This window comes from Fundulus heteroclitus, chromosome 14 (genome assembly GCF_011125445.2).
Source record: "Fundulus heteroclitus isolate FHET01 chromosome 14, MU-UCD_Fhet_4.1, whole genome shotgun sequence".
Classification (NCBI taxonomy): domain Eukaryota; kingdom Metazoa; phylum Chordata; class Actinopteri; order Cyprinodontiformes; family Fundulidae; genus Fundulus; species Fundulus heteroclitus.
Window position 1 is genome coordinate 25,096,174 of NC_046374.1, and position 17,644 is coordinate 25,113,817.

General features: G+C 44.5%; 2 protein-coding genes across 2 annotated transcripts in view; one reads left to right on the forward strand and one right to left on the reverse strand.

Annotated features, from left to right (window-relative positions):
* Positions 1–1,451, reverse strand: part of plcb3 (phospholipase C, beta 3 (phosphatidylinositol-specific)) — a 118,822-nt gene extending 117,371 nt beyond the window's left edge. The window contains exon 1 of the mRNA XM_036146607.1: positions 897–1,451. Coding sequence (XP_036002500.1) covers positions 897–995 — 99 coding nt within the window. The 5' untranslated portion in view covers positions 996–1,451. The remainder of the gene's footprint in view (positions 1–896) is intronic.
* Positions 1,452–13,807: 12,356 nt separating this feature from the next.
* Positions 13,808–17,644, forward strand: part of ppp1r14bb (protein phosphatase 1, regulatory (inhibitor) subunit 14Bb) — a 40,318-nt gene continuing 36,481 nt past the window's right edge. The window contains exon 1 of the mRNA XM_012876792.3: positions 13,808–14,418. Coding sequence (XP_012732246.1) covers positions 14,218–14,418 — 201 coding nt within the window. The 5' untranslated portion in view covers positions 13,808–14,217. The remainder of the gene's footprint in view (positions 14,419–17,644) is intronic.

Here is a 17,644-nt window from a genome sequence, read left to right on the forward strand (position 1 = left end):
ATTCACCAGCATATTTAAACGTTTAAATTATGACTAAATGTTTTAAAAAAAAGACCGGTCAGACCCAAACATGGCTAAATCAGACAGGTCTGTGCCGTTTCCTCTCTCTCCTTCTCTAATGCAGGTCACACAACCTGCTACATAGGGTGAAGAATGTTACAGTAACAGGAGCGTAAACAGGGCAGCATTCCTGTTTATGATCACAACTGCACACAGTCACACACAGACGGACACTTTGCATGCAATCTGCAGCCTGAGCCGCTCTGTTAATCATTAATGGGAAGCTCAGGGCCCTACACCCTGCACTGTGCCCTGTAACACCCACTCACTGACACTGACAGTGTGCGTCGGGTTGCCAGACACGCGGAAAAACACGCGGAAGGTAATTAAAAATAAATAATAATAATAACGAGGAGAGGAACAGAAAACCATTTGCGTCCAGTGAGGGAGAGACTTTACGGAGGGGGGGGACAATGTAGCGCAACACAACTTGTGGATGCCTCAGGTGAGATTCCTGAGCGTGATTTGCCCCACGCCCTCAAACGCATCCCGCGGAGACAGGTGCTCCGGGGTCTGGGAATGGGAAGAGAAGTTACATAAAGGAGAAGGAGGGTGAGGGAAACCGGCTCGACCAGAACTCGGCGCATTTCACACCACTGCTGGCAACTATAGGGGACTTCTTTTTCCTCTCTTTCTTTTTTTTTTTTTTTAAAGCAGAGTATCAGATTAAGTCACACTCTCAGTACAGTGAGCGCCTCTGTTCGGCGCACGGTCCACGTACACCTGCGCTGCCGCTCATGAAAACACACACACACACACACACAAACACACACACCGAAAACTCAATTACGTCTTAAAAGCTTGCGCAGAATTTTTGCAGAAAGCGGCGCTCTCACCTCGTCCCATCTGATGAACTTGCTCCCCTTGCTGAGCTCTTCGTGGACGCTCACGGGTTTGAGCTGCAACGCGTGGACTCCCGGCTTGGCCCCGGCCATGACGAGGGACAACCCCAAGCCCGGGTGCCAACGCCTAAACCCCGGCTAGAGCGAGCGGGACTCCTCGGGTCTGGGTCGACGAGCTCTCTGTTCCTCCAAGGCTCCTTCCTTTTTTTTCTCCTGTCTCTAGTGGGAGGAGGAGGAGAAGGAGAAGGGGGCCCTTAAAAGTTGCCGAGGCGCATGAGGAGCCAGACCCACCGCCGCTGTCTTGTCCGCGTCCACGCACCGCGGTGACGCGCCCTGTCTCCCTTTTCCCCCCCTCAGCAGCTCTGGCTCATCTACGCGTTTATTGGCCCTCCTAAAGTCGCACTGGAGATCCCCCTTCCTTCCTCCCGTCCATCTGGTCGTCCTCTAACAACTTTCCTCACTTCCTTACTCTCTTGTCGCCTGTGAGGCGTTTCTTCTCTCCTCCTCCTCCTCCTCCTCCTCTCCTACCAGCATGTTTTCTGCGCGGAAAAGAAAAAAAACGAGAGAGAGGGGGGGGGCTGTAAAGGGAGAGGAGGAGGACGGCGTCAGATAGCGCTGAGTGACAGAGAAACGGGAGAAGCGAGCAGGGGGGGAGAGTTGGAGAGTTTGTGTTGAATGGGTGTGTTTTAAATTGGTTCCTTTGGACTGGACTGCGTTGAGCGCGACGCGGAAAAAAAACAAAAACGCCGTGCGTTTGCAGGGTTGTGCAAAAAGTGGGTCTTCTTGACTCACAGCTAGTTCTTCTAACTTTCTAAGCATTTGCTTCCTTTGGGGTTGCGTCTGTTTTGTGTTTATTTTTGCATCATGTCATGAAGGAAGTTTGAACTGAAAGCAGTTCTCAGATGATTAGACTGTGTTATGTACTAGGGCAGAAGGGATATTTCACACCGAGCACAGGGCTGGGTGTGAAAAATCTACCTGCTTGACACGTAAACCTAATAACAGGTTGTGCTCAAACTGCTGTCCGGACTTTTAACTAATGCCCGCCGTTTACACTACCCGTTTCTAACTGTGCCGAAGAACGGTCAAACTACACTGAGAACTTTGCGAGTTGTAAATGGATCGCACAACTGATGAACCGCGCCAGGACACAACCTGAAACCGCGCTAAATTCTAGACCAGTTTCGATGAGTTGGGGCTCGGCCCGGGTTTTTCAGTGGGCATCGGTTCTCAGATAACAAATAGCCCGTTTACACTACCCCCTTTTTTACCCCGTGCCGCATACTCAGTCCTAGCTCGGTACTGACACTTTCGAAGGTAAATGGATCGCAAACTGAACTGAACCGAGCCTGACACAACCGACCGCGCTAAAATGCAGACAAGTAGATGGGTGGGTTCTGGCCCGTTTTCTTTCTGTCCCAGTTCTCTAATGACAAAGAGCGCATGAGCAGACCGCGTCATCTCCTTATAGTCAGCTGACTAATTTTGCGGTTTCAGACATTCATAAAAATGAATTCCACACAATTTCCAGTGATGGATCTGCTTAGCAGCATGATGAAGCTCAGCACCTGTCGTTGTTTCCTGCATCTGTAAGCCCTGATCAGACGTTCGTTTGTCTTATCCACTTCCCAAAAGCCGACTCCGTCAAGTAAATTTACCAAAGGTTGCCTTCTTCGCCTGACTCTCCACAAAAAGCAATAATAATCAAGCATAACTTCCTGAATGTTACGGATGCCACCATTTTTATTTTTTTGAGTCCTTCCTTCAATACTAGAGAGAAGTAGTACCACAGATTGTCACTAGGAGGCTAAGAATCATGCTAAGGTGATGTGTAAATGGTCGTCAGAACCAAGCTCAGCACGGTTAACTGATCCAAGCTCGGTCCGAGCTCGGCATGGATCGGTTTAACAAGGGTAGTGTAAATGGGGCTTAAGACTCCTCCAAACTTTTTTTTTTTAAAGCCACTCATAGGCGGACTTGGCGGTGTGCTTTGGATCATTGGCTCCATCCAAATACCTCTGTTAGGACTCTTTAGCCAAAGCGTAAGTAATGATAAGTGCTGTCCGAACAGTGCAGTCAGTAAGGAAGGAGGTAGGAAAAGGAGCCCATATGCTTCTTCTTATAGCTCCTTTAGCAAAGGAACCCCACAATGTCCCTTACCAGCGCTAAGGAACTACAAGGAATCCCACCATCCTTTGCGTGACTTGACATATTAGCACAGCCCACCTCACAGGATTTACCAAAATTGTCCGGAGAAGATGGAGAGCACAATTTGTTAGCCTGGCCAGACAGACAGACTCACACAGGGTGTAAGATGCACAGTGTACACGTAGTCGCTCTAGCTAGCCAAGCTAGCACTTTGTAGTTCATTTTCGGAAGGCCCAGATTTGACTAGAATCATTTGTGTGCTTTTCCGTCACGTAATGACTCACAGTTAAAGATTGTCTGAAATCGGCACAGCAGTCCGAACATCCTCTCCTCCTCACAATTAGGGCTGTGCATAAAAATCGATACAAGATTAATATCGATGTTTTTAAAAACGATTTAATATCGATATTCTGGCTTTTAATATCGATATACCTCCCAATCCCTAGGGGGCGTTATTACAACGCGCCATCACTGTTCACAGTGAGGAAGAGCAGGTGGATAGAATCTAAAATCATACGTTTGGTTTCTGTGATACGTTTAAATGCATTGAACCAAATGCCCTATATTTTCTTGTTAATATATCAGTGTTAAATAAATTGAAACTAAATATAATATGTTGGCTGGTTTTGGTGACTGAATGACTGAGCATTAATTTGAAAGCAATAAATATCGATATTGGAGTCAAATCAAATAAAGCTGAGCTATATCGAGAATCGTATTGTATCGTGAGCTATGTATCAAGAATCGTATGATTGGCTCAGATGATACACAGCCCTACCCACAATAGAGTTCTTACTGTTGACCTTATGAAAGGTCAAGGAACAGGAGCTAGGAGCTATAATTATGGGGTAACAGTGGCGCAGGAGTTAGGGAGTTCATCCTTCAATTGGCGGATTGCCGACCGTCTCAGTTGTCCGCATCCTTGGGCAAGACACTTCACCTGCATTGCCTGCTCACTCTCGCCTCTGTCAGCCTGCCCCAGTGAAGTTGTAGCTAGTCTGTGTGAATTGCTGATTGTACTATAAAGTGCTTTGGGGTCATTGGGCTAGTTAAAGTAAAGCCATTTACAATAATTAGACATATTCGGATGGAGCTTTTGTCCAGAAGCCAAGTGCGCTTGAGTTTTAAGGTCACTAAGCTGGCCGGACCAAAGGCATCCACTACCACCATGTTTAATTGGCAGGCAGGTGTCAATTTCCAGTTTATTCCACAGACTCTCGTTGAATTAAGGTCTGGACAAGAGGCGTTGAGGCAATTCCAACACGTGAATATGCTTCGATCTAAGCCCGTCGTCTCAAACTCCAGTCCTCGAAGGTCCAGCTACTTTTAGATACCGCCCTGCGTCAACACCCCTGACTCCAATACGAGCTGGTTAGCAGAGCTCTGCGGAGCTTGACTGCATGGTAGTCAGGTGGTTTAGCCATTTAACTCAGGTGTGTAGGACGAACTCAAATCCCACGAGGATTTGAGTTTGAGACCACGGATCTACGCCATTGCAGTGTGGATCTGGTTGTGTGTTTATTTGCTGCCTCAGCCCCCAATCTCAAGTCTTCTGCAACCTCTAAATGGTTTTGTTCTAGGGTTTTCACACCATCCCGCCTTCCTGTTAACTCTGACCAACGTCCACGGTCCTGCTGAGAAAAACCACCCTTCAGGATGATGCAGGCCAAAATCATCTGACCAGACCACCTATAGTATATTAGAGTATATTAAAGCTTGTTGCTTTGACGTGACAAAACGCGAAAAGGTTTTCAGGGATATCGAAACCTTTTTCGTGACACTGGAGATGCATTTTAAAAGGTTATTTGGAAACATTTGCGGAAATAAAGTTCTCATTCAGTGAGGGTAATCAAACACGCTTGCACTTGTCAAAGGTTTTTTTTGGGGGGCGGGGGGGGGAAATTGACTATAATCCAATCGGAGTTGACGTGACGACGCCGGAGGGCAACAGTTTCCAGCTGTGACACGCAGAAGGTGCATCGCGAACCGCAAGTCTGCATCCAAATGACTCCGACTCCAAGGTAAGGGGAAACCGCTGAGACCTGTCGGGTAACTTTTCCTTTCTCAGCGCTCTCAGCGTGTGAACGCAGGAGAATGCGCGGTCACATTCTGATCCCGACCAAATCCAGCTGCCGAGCAACATCTCAGCTCTGAACGCTCATAAAAAAACCCACTATGGAGCAGCAGATCTCTCTGGCCCCCGTTGCCGTTCTCCGACTCCTTAACTACAACAGGCAGGAATGCTTGCTATGCTGCAGCCTGCTGACTGAGTGACTGATGAACATACTTTCTGTTTGTGTTTCCCTCACCACACACGGGGCCGAGAAATCACCAATCGATCCAGCAAGTTGCAAACGTAGTCGGATCGGTGAGCCTATCCTTGTCTTTTGGGCACACCTGAGCTCAGAAGTTGAGTCCAGGAAGAAATCGAAGCCAGGCACCGTATGAATTAACCAGATTGTAGCCCAACACCTATGCACGGATTTGCAGGTACAGCGCAGCCTCTTAAATGTCAAACAACATCAAGCAAGTGCATATTTACGACTCATACTGGCAGGAATAGGCGTTTGGCTTGTTCATAATCAGATGCACACACAGCTGTACACGCACCATGTCCCCTCCGTCATAAATATACATAAAAAAATGTCCCCCTTTGTTTTTTTTTAGCTAGACAATGGTGTGTTTTCTCCTGCATCTGAAGTGCAGGCACCTGTTTCATGCCCCGCCACAGAAAAAAACCCCACACCCCCTTCCTGCTTTGCCCTCGAACATTGAACCGAGCTGCTGAAACGATTTGATCCGCCGCTAGGCCAGGATTTACAGTTTTTCCTTTTACTCCCTGGCCACGTCGCCTCAAATGTCACGCAGGAGCCGGTTCTCTGGCACCAGACCTCCTTGATCTCTGCGAGGAACTCCCACATGGCGCCACCACCGCAAATCAAATGCGTTTTGAGTTTGTGCGTGGGCCAGATTTGCCGTGTTAAAGGCCCAGGTCTTCCCCTAAGACAGGACCACATCCTTCAGAGGCTTTGGTTTTGGAGATCTCACCTGCTTATAAAGCACAGCGATGTCCGTCACAACAGTTATATCGGAGGACAACGCATCAGCAACAGAGTCCCATGGTGACTCTGAAAGAGCTGCAATTGTTGAAAGAAAGTCCAATTTAAACTTTACAACAGGACACAGCGGAAGCTTAACATGACTCCGCCAGACAGATTTGCTCCGCATATCCATCTGGAAACCTTCCGTTGAAGTAATTTTGGGAAGGGGCGAAAATACTGGTTAGCTGATTGGCCTATGTTGGTGATAGACGGGCCAAATAAACCAATCAGATTCGTCGTCGCACAGAGCGACGACGAAAACACAACCACAAGCCAAGCTACTCTTGCTGCTGCAAGTAAAGGCTCGTTAGCTCAGCAAAGAAATACTCTGTAATTCCGATAAAACTTGCTCGATAGCCACGCTAACGCTAGTTTCATCGGCTGAAAGCCGCCATGTTGTTTAGACTGAACTGTCGCGCTTCCCGTTGCGTCACACCTCAACCCGCCTCAAAGCCAACGCTGATTGGACGTTCGTTTGGTGAACGGCTCCAAATTTTCTTTAACGGAGAGTAGCCAGACTGATCTGCGAGTGAAACCTTGAAAGCTCGCGAGATCAGGATGGTCTCACGAGGCTAGCGGAAGCTGCCATGATTCATTCAATTCAATTCATTTTTATTTATATAGCGTTAATTCATGAAACATGTCATCTCAAGGCACTTTCCAAAGTCAAATTCAATCAGATTATACAGATTGGTCAAAAAGTTTCCTCTCTAAGGAAACCCAGCAGATTGCATCAAGTCTTGACAAGCAGCTTTCACTCCTCCTTCTTTTTGTCTGTGTACATCTGAGTGTCTTCTACAGGGCGACTGTGGCTTGATGGGTTGAGTAGTTGTCTGGCAATCAGAAGGTTGTGGGTTTGATTCCAGCTTCCCCTTCCCACATGTCAATGTGCCCCTGGGCAAGGCACTTCACCCCAAATTGCCTACTGAGCTGCGTCTCGGTGTATGGGGAGTGTTGGCCTGGTGGTTAGACCAGTGTGCTTGCATCAGAGAAGGATGCAAGTACCCGGTTCGATCCCCAGCGCCAGCACTCTGGGTCCCTGAGCAAGACCGGGCGCCGCACATGGCAGCCCACTGCTCCCCAAGGGTGATTGGTTAAAAGCAGAGAACAAATTTCGTTGTAATGTATGTTTCAATGACAATGAAGAGGATATTACTCCTGGAGAAGCGTAGAGCCACAGGGAGAGTCGTCTGCATTGTCCATGGCTTTGCAGCAATCCCTCATACTGAGCAGATGAGACCATAAGTGGCATGTTGGTGGCAGCATCATGCTGTGTCATGATGGGTTGAGTAGTCACAACAGAGCTGCGGCACTAACGATGAAGGGAAACACAAGGCAGTCCTTGAAGAAAAGCTGCTGGAGGCTGGAAAAAGCTTCACCTTCCAGCAGGAGATTATATTAAAAATATAACTCCACCACAAAGCCGTAACAAGGTGTAGAACCAGAGAAACTGTCCGATTCTGAATGCTTGTCGAACATGACTTGAATTTAGCAGCATTCTGTGCAGAATGGCCCAGTCAAAGCCCAGACCTGAATTCAGACCTGCTAATGACGCACGTTGTTTCCACACAGTCACATCACTTCCTTTTTGTTTTTTGCTTTTTGCTTTTTGCAAAAACCTCTGAAAACTCTGCCCTGCTGATCTATCACGTGACGTTCTCCTAAGTTCAAGGAGCACGCGTTCATCGCTGCGTCCATTCATTCATTGATGCATTCGTTTGCAGGGTGAATTTGTTTCTTCGCACTCCTCTGTATCATGGCGATATCCTTTGCTGTTGTAAACAATGCAGCGGAACCAGACCCAACAGGGCACCACCTAAACGTGAGTAATCCGAGGAAAAGGGAACAGGTTTTCTTCACAAGTGAAAGGCCGGTTTGTGCTCAGGCATTTAGCACACCATGGGAAGACAACAAAAGTTGGCAGAGCCGATAGACTTCCAGCGAAGGAGAACAAGAAGAAACTTGACAACGAAATGAAAAACAAAAGCAGAGAGGGGAACACTGAAGCCCAGCAATGCGCAGATGTTTGACAGAGGAAAGTAAACTCCCATCCACTCATCTCTCCTTCCTCTCTCACCGTCTCTTTCTCCCTGTCCAGCGAAACGGCCAAATTTTTTTCTCTCCAACGCAAACGCCAAGGACTCACAAAGACACATTGTGTGTAAAAAAAAAAAAAAAAAAAAAAGACAGACATATTCACTGTCTCCACCACACACTGCCCTCTGTATGCACGCACACAGCAGCAGCATAATATCCAGTGCATGCTCTGGTTTCAACGGGGAAAGGCCTGACTCAGTCAACAGCAGCAATAAAAGCTTGATCGGATTCCTCTCGGCGGTGCTGAGATCTTGGCGTGCAGCAGCCACTGACAGTTTTTTACTGGATCTGGATCTGTCTCCACAACACGGCAGGATTATTGTTTGACTTGTTTTGGAGAAAAGCACTCATGTGGGCGTCCAGGCTACAGGGCTGATTATAGCTTTCTCTCCTCTCCCCCTCCTGTACAGCCACCCAAGGACAATGCAGATGACCAAGAACTTCCATTTGCTTTAGTTGAGGTATTTGGTTTATTTACAGCTGTGCTGGGCTGAGTTGTCCTGCAAGAAGCTCCAAAAATCTTCTGAATGACGTGAATTATTCTTTCTGGGTCTCCCCGGTGCGTGTTTTAATAATCTGGCGCCATCTAGTGGCTGCAGAGCGTCTCTACACCCGCCTGGGAAGCTTGGCCGTCTCCCGTTTGTGCAACAGTTAGGAATGTGGACGAACCGGTTTCAGCTTTGCTGTGAGAGCACAAATCATCGTTATGCACACACAAATCACGGTTATCCACCTACCGAGGTGCAAAGTAAACTCATGAGGCACGGAGGGATGCAGATAGCGCCTGCAGGACAAAGCCTCTGATTCTGATGGAGGTGTGCAGAGAGAGGATGGGGCTGACAGGAATGGTGTGGGAAAACATGCCATCACATCACCGCTTCCCACGCCGCAAGCATGGCAACAAACTGACCACTAGCTCCCCCTGGTGGAGGGAAACCTGAACTCCACGCAGCCATTATTGGCCTGACTGTCCTATTAACCTCAGACTGTAAACAATGCATTGATCACTTTTCCTCTTAGTGAGGGTTTAAAATGTGTTTAAAATGTGAACCGAGTGTATGCGTCTGAATTTATACTGGATTTTATTTATTTATTTATTTTTTTTTTTTTACCAACACATTGTAAAAATTAGACATACAGCCTCAAATATGCTTACAGGGCATTGACAAAGCATTTGTGATCTTTAAAATGTCTTCTGTTTCTACGTTTTCTGTCACACTTAAATGCTCACCGCTGTAAACAAGATGTTATTATAGACCCCTGCTGATTAAATGACAGTGGCTGTTGCCTTGTAAGCAAGAAGGTTCTGGGTTCGAGTCCTATCCTTGCCCTGGGTCTTTCTGCATGGAGCTTGCATGTTCTCCCTGTGCATGCGTGGGTTCTCTCTGGGTACTCCGGCTTCCTTCCACAGTCCAAAAACATGACTGTTAGGATAATTGGCCTCTCTAAATTGTCCTTAGGTGGTTGTTTGTCCTGTTTGTCTCCGTGCTGTCCTGTGATGGACTGGCGATGGATGAATAAATATAAAAAAAATACCAAGAACAACACATTTTTTGTCTGTGTACATCAAAGAAAGTCTTTTTCTTACTACATCAACTGAAATCTCCTTTTATTTCCTTTTCTTCTCTCTCTCTCTCTCTCTCTCTCTCTCTCTCTCTCTCTGTCTCTCTCTCTCTCACACACACACACACACTAACTCTTTCAGGTTGTCTCTGAGTGAATTCCCAGGAAATGATTTTGCTGCAGATAGTGTGTAAAAACTGAAAAAAAAAATACCATAACATACGCTCTCCCTGTGCATCATTCATAGCCTCTGGTCCACTATTTGACATGTCCCTAAAAGAGGCAATAAATAAAGAGGTTTAGAGAGACAATGAAAGAACTCATCAGAACTCAAATAGCAAAACTTTTTTTTCTCTCCACTTTCTGATATTACGGCCCTGTGCGAATCATAACAATCCATTAAAAACTTGATTGTTCTTCGCATTTACATGACAACGTTTTAATTGCAATCTCTTCTCACAGGCCACCAGGTAGAGCCTTTGGGTGGGCCAAACAGTGACCCCCCCCCCCCCCCCCCCCCTCCTCCTTTAACTCATGTTAAGAGGGCAGACATTTCCTTCCTTTTACCACTCAATGCTTCTGATGATGGCGATTGGAACGGACACTGCAACCTCGTGAACCTTTTTAAAGTTGCTTTTACGTCCAGTTGAACTTTTCTAAAGACGTTTAGTGAACATAACTCGGTGTTCTTGTTGCTTTTTATGCGTCCGTGAATTAGATTACTTGTAAATAATCTATGCAAACTCCATGCAGAAAGACCCAGGGCAAGTCTCACTAAGACTAAGAAAGTAGAGCACATAACCCCAGTTCTAAAGTCCTTCCACTGGCTCCCTGTATCTCAGAGAATAGACTTTAAAATACTTCTGTTAGTCTATAAATCCCTGAATGGCTTAGCACCTAAATACATCACAGACTTGTTATCAGTGTATCAACCCTCCAGACCACTCAGGTCTTCTGGACTCCAGCCTAGCTCTGCAGACCCAGAACCAGAACTAAACAAGGAGAAGCAGCATTTAGTTCCTATGCTCCACTTATCTGGAACAAACTTCCAGAAAACTGTAAAAGTGCTGAAAGCCTAAGTTCGAGAGCCTAAGTTTTAATCGAGATTAAAAACACATTTGTTTAAAATTGCCTTTGAATGTTCCAGTTGAACTGTTTTTAATGTTCTTTTTTTTTTGTTTCTACATTCTATCCCTACTTGCTTTTATTCCTATATTTTAATCATGTAAAGCACTTTGCATCGTCTCTGTACTGAATTGTGCTATATAAATAAATTTGCCTTGCCTTGCCTTGCCTAAATTGGGATCAATTATTACTTCAGCTTGTTAATTAGCAACATTATTTTGTATTTTTTTACGATACATAATCCTTCATTGCAGCTCAGCTGACATAATGCACAGGGGCAGAACTGATCTGTGTTCTTCTCTTGGGTTCAGGTTGGTAAGGCTGAGAGGGAACAAAGGTTCAGGGTAGCACACAGGAAACCTGGCTTAATGTGCTAACCTTCTTATAATAGTAAACTAATGAGGAGTACTTTAAGTGAGGGATTGCAGGCAACCATTTGATTATGCGCTCTAATTGCATCCTTTATTGATTTTTACAAGGTTTTTATGCCAGACTACAATAAAAAAAACACACAAATCCATTTCTTTCTTTGTTATTTTCTCTGTGACGATGGGTTTTAATATTTCATGCCAACACCGTACTGACCTGCATCTCTGGGAGGTTGTCTCTCTTTCTCTCTCTCTGCAGCTGAAAGGGTTCCAGACGACCCAAAGAGTTTGAGCGCATTACGGTGCGTTAATTCAGAATGCTCTCCAGAAATGTGCATGAACGTACAGTATATATGCCTGTGTGTGCTTACTCGACTGTAAGTTTCAGACACGCTCACTAAATAATTCAGGTTTCATGTCTTGTTGCCATGGCTCTCTGTGAAATTCGCCTGGTAGGACACGCGCGCGCACGTTTACCCCACCACTGCACACATTAATATGAGAAAGTTGACAGATGTGAACATCCACCACCACCCCACCTGGCTCACACTCACACATGCAGACCGAGGGAAGCACCGAGAGGCAGTGGTGGTTGATTCCTTCTCCCTGTCTGCACCTCCTCCCTGACTCCTGTTGTTTAATAAAACTTTAGTTTCAGTCTGCTCCTCCCAGCGGTTTAATTTCAAAAGCAAAGCTGCAGCAGAAACTCCAGTTTCCACCTGTGGCTCATATTATGATCCTGGAAGAGAAAAAGGCACCTTGGAATCACGAAGGGTTATTTTGGTTTTATTGGGCAGTCTTAAATTTAAATAAAGTATGAGATCAAGGTGTGGAGACTTGGACCATATCTATCTCACAAATTCCTGATGCATTATTTCAAAAATAATAATAACGTTCATGTATTTCTTGATTGCAAATTTATATTTAAAATAATCACTCTCGCCTGATCTCCTTCAACAAATTATCCTAAATTTTACAGATTTTGTTGCCTCCTCTTACTCGACTGGGATAGCAATAAATTATTAGGGTTAAGTTGCAATCCTTATAACTCAAAGGATGAGCTGGGTATGAATCACTTTTTTACATTTCCATCATGAACATTAATGTTATATCAATTTGGGGCTTATAATTGTTTAATTGGACCATCATTTCCAAAAGTTGTAATAATTTCATCGCCATCTCAGTTACAGTAAATTAAAAGCTTTGTGACACACAGGGTCAAAATAATCCATGAATATTCAAATACATACAGTGCTTCGAAAAAATATTTGTGCCTTACAACTTTCTTCTGTTGTTGCTTTTTTTCCCCTCACCTTTACGTGTTTTGGTTCATCAACTAACTAATATCAGTCCTGAGTAAACACAGAAAGCAGGTTTTAAATTATTATTTAATTCATTAAAGAAACTACACCATATAAACCAAGCTGAGTGTATGTCAAAAAGCCAACCCACCCCCCACCACCTTGTTAAATCATAATAGTTTTGATCAACTACAGTTTTTTGGTTCAGTTTTACTGGCCACACCCAGGCTATACAATTAAGACCAGTCTGATAACATGAAGTAGGGCTAAGCATTGAGGGGAAAAAAAGCAATACACCATCCCCTGATCTAAAGAAACACAAGAGCAGATGAGAAACAAAGTCACTAACATCTGGGGCCGGTTACAAAAACATTTCTTTGGCTCTGTAACTCTTCAAGGCTTTGATTCAAGTGAGAACCACAATTTAAAAAAAAAATGGAGAAAACATGGAATGGCGGGCAACTTTTCCAGCAGTGGCTGGCCAACTACAATTACTGTAAGAGTTCATCTATGACTCACACAGCAGTTCAAAAAGAAACCAGAACATTTCTTTCTTTCATTTCACAATTCATTATTTTATTTTATATTGCATTATTTCATGGCACGTTTATTTATTTCATGGAAGATTTAATAGTTTAGTGGGACAATTACTGGTACATTTATTTATTTCATGGTACATTCAATGTAAACATTTACTGGATTTATTGGGACATTTAATTGTGCATTTATTTATTTCATGGTACACTTACATTTATTTATTTCATGATATATTTATTTAATTTATGTATTGTCCCATTTAACCCTCCATACATGACCTAACATTTTTCACAGAAAATAAGGAAAAAATAATAATTTTTACTGAAACTATGGAGAGTATGACGTAATGCTGAGCTGGCTCTCTGGCTTTGGAAAACCAATGCAACCACTTTGGTGAAAATAATAGAATTTATTTTTGTTGGAATGGCTTACGGTGAATGTGAGGTTTTCCAGCCAAAAGGAGGAAAAGACCCGTGCTTTCAATAAAATATCAAAATGCATATGAACTGCTAAAACACAAAGATTGCGCCGTAATACAAGAAAAACATACATAAGGAATCTGAGAAACCCTTAGTGAACGATTGGAACGCAGAACGGCTCACTCGTCGGAGAGCCGAAGCCAAAAGAGTCGGATCCCGGAAAAGACCCGGAAAGCCCATCACGCTGCTGGACAGCGGAACGGAGAGACCGACGCGTGATTCTTCTTTGTACTCAACCAGGAGAGTTGAGGCCGGCTCTTCCTCCGCTGTCTTCTCCTTTTTTTAACAGAAGCGGGGAGGCTGAATGCTGGAAATATCCCGATAAGCCGGCTACCCTTCCACTTCACCCGCGGCAGTCGGTCTCTCTTGTTTTGTGGAAGCGGACATCCCGGGTCAATGTCCTTTTGAGCCGTTTTGGACAACAAAAGGTCCGACGACCGTTCTTTTTTCTTTCTTTTTTTTCTTACCAGGGGAGGGATTTCACATCAGACACATAATTTCTTTTAGGAGCAACACATCGCTACATTTCCACACCTCCATACAGGGGGATCCGTTAAGAAAAAAAAAAAGACACACGCCCACAAAACCAAGCGACAATGGCAGCTGTAACGAGCCCGGAGACGAGCCCTCAGCCCCGGGTGTATTTCCAGACGCCGGCCGGCACCACGGAGGAACCGGAGACCCCCGTCAGGAAGCAGGGACGGGTTACCGTCAAATACGACCGCAAGGAGCTGCGGAAGAGACTGAACCTGGAGGAGTGGATCATCGACCAGCTAACGGACCTCTACGACTGCGAGGTAAAAACAACGAGCGACGCTAAGCCCGTAGATCCGGGCGGCTCCGCCGGGTGAGCCGTTGGAGCGCGAGCCGTTACTCGGTTCTGGCCCAGAAGCCAACGGTTCACAACGGAAACGTAACCGGCCTCTTTCTCGCTGCTTTTGGCCTAGCTTTGTTAATTTTTCCCCCCACCAAAAGTGTTTACAAACGGGTGATTTACAATAATAAAGACAAAACAGTGAGAAACAAACAACAAACGGTTTTTTTTAGGGGTTTAGTTTGGGGGACCATGGGGTGAAAGTTGCCGTCTTCTCCTACAGGTTGGCTAAATGTGGCACATGGCGCTTTATAGCCTCCTCACCAGGCTGGCAGCGTGGCTCTTTGTTCTGATTGGCTCACACCGCCTTACAGCGCACCTGGACATTTGTGAAATCATTTATTTATTTTTTAAAAGCTCCTGCTTTCTTCGTCTTTACTTTAATCCTCCTCGCTCACTCAACACTTGTTGGACTTCTTGTTTTCTGTGTTTTTTTTATATATATATAACTTGTTGATGCAAATGGGGCACGCCAAAAAGGAAGAGCTTGTTTTTTTTCCTCTCCCTCAGGATGTTCCTTTTTCTAACTCCTTTATGCTTTTTAAACCGAACAGACCAATCTCTGTCCGTTTGACTTATTAAAAAAAAAAAAAAGTTTAGGGCTGGACGATATTCAATAACAATATATATCGACTGAAAGTTCAGTAGAATAACAGTTTTCCTTCCTTATGCATTCTTAACATGTAGGTTAATATTACAGTCATTACATCCTCCCAACCAATCACAAACGCAGACCCAGGAAGCCCCGCCCCCTTCAAAGAGTTCCAAGAGCACGTGTTCTTTTTTCTTTTTAAAAAAAACTTGTAGTTTTGGTAAAAAAAAGTTGGTTGACTGAAGGGTTGAGTTTGAATTCAGTGTTTGTTCTGTATCTAAAAATAAGACATTTAGCAACAGCATAAAATAGCCAGGGCTGCACTTAAAATACATGTTTTGAATTTACTGATAATTATCGATATCGATCAATACGATTTCTATATTATCATATGCTTTTTTTCCCCTATACCGTCCGGCCCTACTATTGACTTCAATTCAAAAAATAATTTTCAAACATTCGTGTTTGTTTTTCTGTTTATTCTGCCATTTTAGCGTCCCCTTTGTGCTTTCCTGTTCTGATGTTTTGAGGAAAATGTTTCCCAATTTACGCAAAAACAATTTTGCATATACGGAATGTGGGAGGATAAATTGACCTAATTTTAACCACTTTGTACACATTTATTTTACTACTCTTCGACCACTCAAACTGCTTTACACTATAGCCAAATTCAACCAGTCGCACTCACCAACGCACACGCTGAGAGGAGTGAAGTGCCTTGCTCAGGAGCACACCGACTTGTGCAAGACAGCTGCTCTACACACTGAACTACAGTGGCCCCATAGGCTTGGGTAACTTCAAAACAATCTAATCTACTTAATAGGGGTGTAAATCACCAGCTTTGTCACAATATGATGTTATATAAATTTGTTTTGAAGCCGATATGATATTTACCGATAAGACAAAGTGTTACGATTTCCGATCAATACGATCTTGCCATCTAACTCTAATCAGGGTTGTCGGCAGTGCATTATTTTTCGTAACGGACCGTTACGCTGAAATTAGGCCGTTACGCTAGTACCGTTACGAGTGTAGCGGTCAGTACGGATGTTTGAGAGCAACAGTGAAGCTCTTGACAGTGCATCAGCGCAGCTATAAACTTCCCGAGCCACATTAGCTAACGTTAGCTTATATTAGCCTAGCAAACGGCCGCCTTCGTGCTGCACTACGCACCACTTTGGGAACGGAACGACCCACCAGCTCCGACACCAGCCTCCCGACACACCAACACGCGGGCCTGCTAGCTGTCAACCATTACGCTGGAAAAAAAAAATTCTGGTGAAGACCCTGCTAATATTTACATTCATATCAACTCACAATTAAAAAAAAAATTGGTTTGACCATTTCTATTTCTAAGCTCTTACAAGTATCAAAAAACTCCATTCTTCTAATTTTGTAATGATAATAGATCAGTTGTTTACTGCAGTCTCATGCCTCATATGGATAGATGTTATAATTTTGCTTTGATATAATTGGACTGTTAATCGTTAAATTGTTATATCAGTGTGAATCGATGTTTTGTTATATCCCTACTACTTGCATAACAGTGCAAGCTGAATTCTCGCTGTACTTTTTGCATTCACAAACACACAAGAATCCATTTTGTCCCGCCGTAGCGGTTCGAGGCGGACCCAAAACGGGCCAGCCAATCACGTTGCAGTGTTATGGTTTAAGGCGGGAGTTGCCAAGCCCAGAGTCAGAATCCGTGATTGTCGTGAGTGTCTCTGGTCAAATAAGCGCGCCTTGACCAGCGTGACTTGCTGTGGTTTCTTGTGTCGCCTGCTGCTTACGACGTCTTCATTTGATGCTGTGATTGGCTAAAACCAACCTTTGGTGGGCGGGCACTAGCTGTCGCTTTGTCCAATCAGCTCGTAAAGCTCTGCTGCATGTCCCTCCTTTCCCCGTACGGATTCGATGGGAGCAGACCCAGATTGATGATTTAAAATGTCGCAAAAAAGAAAATGCGAATCAGACGTGTGTCTCCATCTACTGGTTTGTAGCGAGTTAACCAGGCGTTGACGTTGGGCTATAATAAACAGGAAGTAGAGGTTGCATACTAGCACGGACCACAGATTAGTAACAAAGCAAGGTTTTATTGGACGTGTTGCTGTTTTTTTCTTCACGGATGAGACTAAGAGATGCTCGCATCTCTTCGTCGGCCCACGCGTACCCTTTGCTGCTCCCAGCCTTATTTCCGAGCGTTATGGGAGCATTCAGGAAGAAACAACCCATCGGTCATGTGAGGTAAATGTTCGCTACGTCAGAACTAGTTTCTGTGTTTCCGTCTTCTCTTCGGCAGATCTACTCTTTTTCGACAAAGGTTAAAAATAACATCAACCGAGCGTAAAAAAAACCCGTTTTTTAGCTAAATTTAGTGAGTATTTTTCTGTAATTCTTTTTAGTTTGGCTGATTCTGCAACATAGATTTAGGAACGACTTGTATATGTTTTTTTTCCCCTCTTGGTGACGGATTGTTTGATTGATGCGACTTACATACCAGAGCGACTTATAGTCCGAAAAATACGGTAATTCAAATTTTGCCGGTTCCATCAGCCTT